The following is a 5,288-nucleotide window of genomic DNA, read 5'->3' as shown; positions in this document are numbered from 1 at the left end:
AATCAATATATATAGCTCAAAATCCATTAATCTCCATCTCTGGATGATTTCATTTCATCCTATATACAAGAGTCATGAAAAATTATTACAAATAGATTATTAGTCCTAAAATGAATCTCCAGTTTTATGGTTATAAAGAGAATCATAAAGATAACAAAACAAAATAATTTATCTAGAAGAAACAAAAATATGCTTTGACATATTAGCCTTACTTGCTAATTAAAAGTAATATATGAAATCATATTTGAAAAAGATAATGCACAATTTTAGTGTGATTTTATAGTGTTAATATAACCTTCTACATTAAATAATTAGAGGTTATGAATATGAAAGACTTGAGAGGTTATGAATATGAAAGGTTTGAGAGTTATGAATATTATTAATACTAATTTAAGAATAGAATTTATATAATTGAAGAGGTATAAGTTAAGAAGATGATTTTGCAAGAAAAAAAATAATTGAAAGAAATAAGAAAAAATGTCAAGAAAAGAAGAAAAATAAAATAAAATGAATGGAGAGCCATAGAGAGGTGCCACATCACCTTCTCTATTTTCCTCCTTTATATATATATATATATAAATTGGTTAGCAATCCTAAGGTGTTTTCTCATTTGTCAACGGTCATGAATGATGAATTATAGAAAAGCTTTGTATTGATTAAGTTCACGAGTTGGAGATAAGTGGACTTGACGGACCTAGATTGCTGGATCCCATTATTGAGTTTCAATCAAGAAGTGTCGAAACTTCAATTCAAAAAATCAATAACCTCTTTAGGGAAAAAATGGAAGACCAGTAATAATTACTCCCGTTCTAGCATTTGGACTTGTCTGTACTGTTCTATGTTTATATCCTCATAGAAAACATTCCCCTTTTTACCTTTTTAGGTGAAAAATTACCGTTAAAATTATTTCTTTTGAGATGTCATCCTTGATACTTGTGGAGAGATTAGGTTATCTGCAAAATGCATGGTTAAATCTCTTTTATCAAATTAGGCCTTCTGGAGAACATATCTATATACTACTAGGGAAGTTGAAAATTGAATTGAAAAAAAAATTGCTATTGGTTTATTGGTAATGGATTTAGCAGTTTTGGTAATGGTATTGATTTTATTTTATATATTGAGTTAACGGTTTGTAATGGTTTGAAGTTTTTTCTTAACGGATCAATATTTAGTTTCATACATTTATTTCTGACAGTCTCAAACCCTCGATTATTCTACAAGGTGTCAATGTTAGTTTTTGAGCAAAAATGTAATCTTTCAACTCACGTGCATAGTTCTTTAGTTTATCACCTTTTTTTTTATGTGTGTCATATCTTAATAGTTAAACTGATAATCGAAACATTAACGCTTAATAACTCGATATCTTCATGATTTTATGTGTGTCATATCTTAATAGTTAAACTGATAATCGAAGCATTAACGATTAATAACCCGATATCTTCATGATTTTGCATGTCTATCATTGATAACCGATAAAGCAAAAAAAAAATTGGGTTAGATCCACCGAAGTGGGTAGCCTTAACCGGATGTGTCTGATAACAGGTAAAGCTCGAAGGCTGTTCCCGTCCCTGTCGGGGGAGATGCCAACCATCTCTCCTTTCTACGAACACAATTATAACTAATTTACGCATTCTATATAAATTCATAGGGATTTCACTAAAGAGGCGATGTGGGATAGCTTGCAGCGTATACTGACCACTTTCTCATTTCACTTCCAACGTTTTCAGCTTCTCTCTTAAGCAATAAAGAATCACAAATCATAGGGTTACCAAGATTGGAATCACAAATACACATATTAATAATACTTATGCAGGAATTGGTCAGTTATATATTAGTTATTCCATCTTTTACCTTCTATAAAATAATATGTAGATTCTTTCATAACTTATATATGTATCAATTATGCACGATTGTAAATTACAATCAAACGACATCATACTTGGTATGCTGAATTATATACTTGACAAATAAAATGCTACTAAACATGATACTAATTATTCTAATTTTAATACGTAAATATTTCACTTCTTAACCAGCAATCAAACGATCCCTTACTGTTTTCCAGTTTTAGGTTTCTCTACAATATAATAACAACAATCTGCGGATCTGTTAGTGAGAAGGGAAGCCAGAGCATTTAAAGGAAGGAAAATACAATAAATGATAGGGAAGTCTAAGCGTGAATATATATGATGCAACCCCGTAGCGGAGCTACATTGTATCAAGGATGGTTAAGTGAACACCCTTCGCAGAAATATTATGTTATAAAATGCTGATACAACTTGCTCAACATTTCTCATTTTCTGGCTATAATTTTTCTTCTTCTATTTTCTGGGTTATTGATAAGTGAGGACTTGCTTTAACAACCCAGAATAACTATTGAGATCTGGAAGATCAAATAATCAAAGTGTTAACAATGCCCTCAACCTCAAAATACCATAGTGTATTTTCTATCTCTAACATATTTCAAAACTGGTTGCTGCCTAACCAAGCTTGAAAACATCCAATTATCTAAGGGTGGAAAAATACCAGAAAAAGTTAAGATTGTCGTTGCAAAGAACAAAAACAATCAAAATTCGCAATTGCTGTGTTGAGATGAAGCAGCCTCTATACCACACTAAATTAAGCCTCAGAAGCAGAAGGTTGCTCTTGCTATACTAAGCTGATTCAGGGCTTGAAATCAGAAAACACAACAACAGAGTTGTGACCACCAAAACCAAATGAATTTGAGATTGCTGCAGATGAAAAACAAATGTTAGTAAACGTCTTGAACATTTATTTGAGAAGCTGTCACACGTTCAATTATTTCTCCGAATTTTATCCCATTCATCTGGAGAAAAATATTATATGGTGTCAAAAGTGCAAGCATTCTCTTACCAACATTGATCTCATGCTGCTGTTTCTTGTTTGGAACGGTATCGAACTCAACTGAAGGCTCAGTGTTCTGCATAATTCACAATAACAGGAGATGTGAAAATTAAGAATGAGCATATGCGTCAATATTTGTAAATTTAAGTTCCCAGAGAGAAAATAACATACGAATTGGTTTATGGAAGGATGCAGCCAGCCAGTTTTAATGGCTTTAACTGTTGCAATAGCTTCCAGGCCACCAGCAGCACCCAGGCAGTGGCCTATCATGGACTGCAAGAACGGAAAGTGACAAACTTCAAAGGATCAACAAATTGCCAATATTCCAAGAAAGTTCATAGCAATGAAAGAAAGTACTAAAAGATACTCCGCCCGTTCACTTTTTCTAGTCACATTTGGACTTGGCACACCCATTAAGAAAACAATAGTTGACATGACTATTTTACCACACTGCTCCTATTAATTGATGTTTAGTATTAGGTGTTGGAAAATGATTTGGGGAATAAGTAATTAATGCTAAGGGTAAAACATGATTTTTTTTTTGTCTTTTCTTGATATGTTAAAGTGACAAGTAAAAGTGAAAATCTATTTTTGGAATAGTGGACAAGTAAAAGTGAACAGAGGGAGTACATTATGATGTGAGAAGGTTACCTTGGTTGCATTCATTTTGATCTCTGAAGTGTTCTTGAATACCTTCTTAATAGCGTTTACCTCAGCTAGATCACCAACTATTGTGGAAGTTGCATGAGCATTTATGTAATTAACCTGAAAATAAACAAAAAGGAGAGACCAGTTGACTAATCAAACTAACCCCCGAACATTTATGAGCAGTTTTAACATTATATTCTCTAGTACTCACAGATAGTGACTAACGCCATAATGTTTGAAGTACCATCTAAACAAGGTTCTAATGACAACTGAAAAGCATCCTAAACAAAGATCTAAATGGCTAAGTGAACAAACTGCTGTTCCAACTTTCAGTCATTTTGTTTCATCTCCATCTCTTTAAAAGTACTAGTAAACGATCAGCATCATAGAAACAGATCGAGCAAATTCATCAAGAGGTATTATTGGCAACATTACAAATACTAGCAGCATGTGGGAATACTAAAAGGATTATATGACTTCCAATCTTTTCTGTTCAAGCAATAACTAAGAACACCAAAATGCAGGTAGTTCCAGATTCATCAAAGCTCAACCTGAAAAACTCTATGACAGTGAATTAAGCTTTCTTGACTTCAACATGAAAAGGATGGGCTTTGAAAAGAAATAGAGGATAAATCGACAATTCTTTTCTTTCTTCATATCAATGACAGTCCTGAACAGTTTCTGCAAAAACTAGCGAGGACATCCTCTTTGCCGATGCTCTTCATCCTCATCATGGAAGCTTTGACCAAAACGTTCAACACAGCAGCAAAGAGGAGACTATGTCAGGGAATTTAGACCAAAAGGAAGCAACCAGAGTTGGATTTTCATGCTCACTTATGGTTTGCCAATGACACACTGATCCTATGTGATGCTTATTTTGAATAATTTTCATATCTTAGTGATTCTTCCCATAACCATATCACCCTGTACTTGGTTATAACTGTCACAGTATCTTCCCACACAGCCATTTTCATCCCTCCAATAAAGATATGTTGGTCATTTCTTTTCCCTTGACCAAAATTTTTTTAGTTTTATTTTATAAACATCTTGACCAAGATATCTTTAGTTTTATTTTTATAAATATCTTGACCAAGATATTAATATTTTCTTAGAATTTAGTTTACTTTTCTCATATAATGCAATTTGCTGAAAATAAGCACTACTAATGTCGAACTTTTTTCATTAAAGCCCACACTTTATTTGCGCTTTGTGCTTAAAGCCCCCACGGACCTTAGAGCTTTTTTGCGCTTTTCGCCTTTGATAACACCACGTTGGTGGGATTTAAAGGAAGTACAGAAAATTCATCATATTTTTGAGTGACTGAATGACATCTATTAAGGTTGATGGTTTGAGGATGAGGGATGTTAAGGAGCTTCGTAAAGCTCTATTTGAGAAATGATCGTGGAGAAAACAAGGTAGAGGAGAAGGCTTTGTTAAGAAAGGTGATAGGAACATATCTAAGGACATAAGGACAACATGCAGGAAAACTTAAAACATCACTGGCCTTTCTAGGATAGCTTTATGGAGGAGTTTTATGAATATCTAAGATGTATCTACTAATCATGTTAGATAATGGTGAAAAAGCATGAAAGTATCCTTATTTGGGATCACCGGTGAAGAGAAGATAATTCCTCAAGACTGAATTCATCAAATTTCTCTTAATTGTATCTTATTGTACGAGTGAGCTGATGAAAAGGGAGGAGAAATATGTTCACATGCCTTTGCAAACTCAAGATGAAATTCCACGAGGAGGCAGAGTGGGAACAAGAACTCCT

General features: G+C 33.4%; 1 protein-coding gene and 1 non-coding gene across 2 annotated transcripts; both read right to left on the bottom strand.

Moving 5' to 3' along the window:
• Window positions 1–1,482: 1,482 nt before the first annotated feature.
• LOC125843390 (U6atac minor spliceosomal RNA) lies at window positions 1,483–1,610 on the bottom strand. Its single transcript, XR_007443988.1, has one exon. It is a non-coding gene; the product is annotated as a U6atac minor spliceosomal RNA (small nuclear RNA).
• A 781-nt stretch (window positions 1,611–2,391) lies between these two features.
• On the bottom strand, window positions 2,392–3,760 carry LOC125841778 (3-oxoacyl-[acyl-carrier-protein] synthase I, chloroplastic-like). The gene is made up of 4 exons (XM_049520946.1): window positions 3,517–3,760; window positions 3,037–3,138; window positions 2,875–2,941; window positions 2,392–2,732 (listed from the first exon to the last, which is right to left on the bottom strand). Exons 1-4 carry the CDS (start codon window positions 3,529–3,531, stop codon window positions 2,665–2,667), a joined length of 252 nt encoding a protein of 83 aa, XP_049376903.1. The 5' UTR covers window positions 3,532–3,760; the 3' UTR covers window positions 2,392–2,664.
• Between the last annotated feature and the right edge of the window lie 1,528 nt (window positions 3,761–5,288).

This window comes from Solanum stenotomum, chromosome 10 (assembly GCF_019186545.1).
Source record: "Solanum stenotomum isolate F172 chromosome 10, ASM1918654v1, whole genome shotgun sequence".
Lineage (NCBI taxonomy): Eukaryota > Viridiplantae > Streptophyta > Magnoliopsida > Solanales > Solanaceae > Solanum > Solanum stenotomum.
The sequence above is the reverse complement of the archived record's forward strand: the minus strand, read 5'-3'. Positions and strand labels throughout refer to the sequence as shown.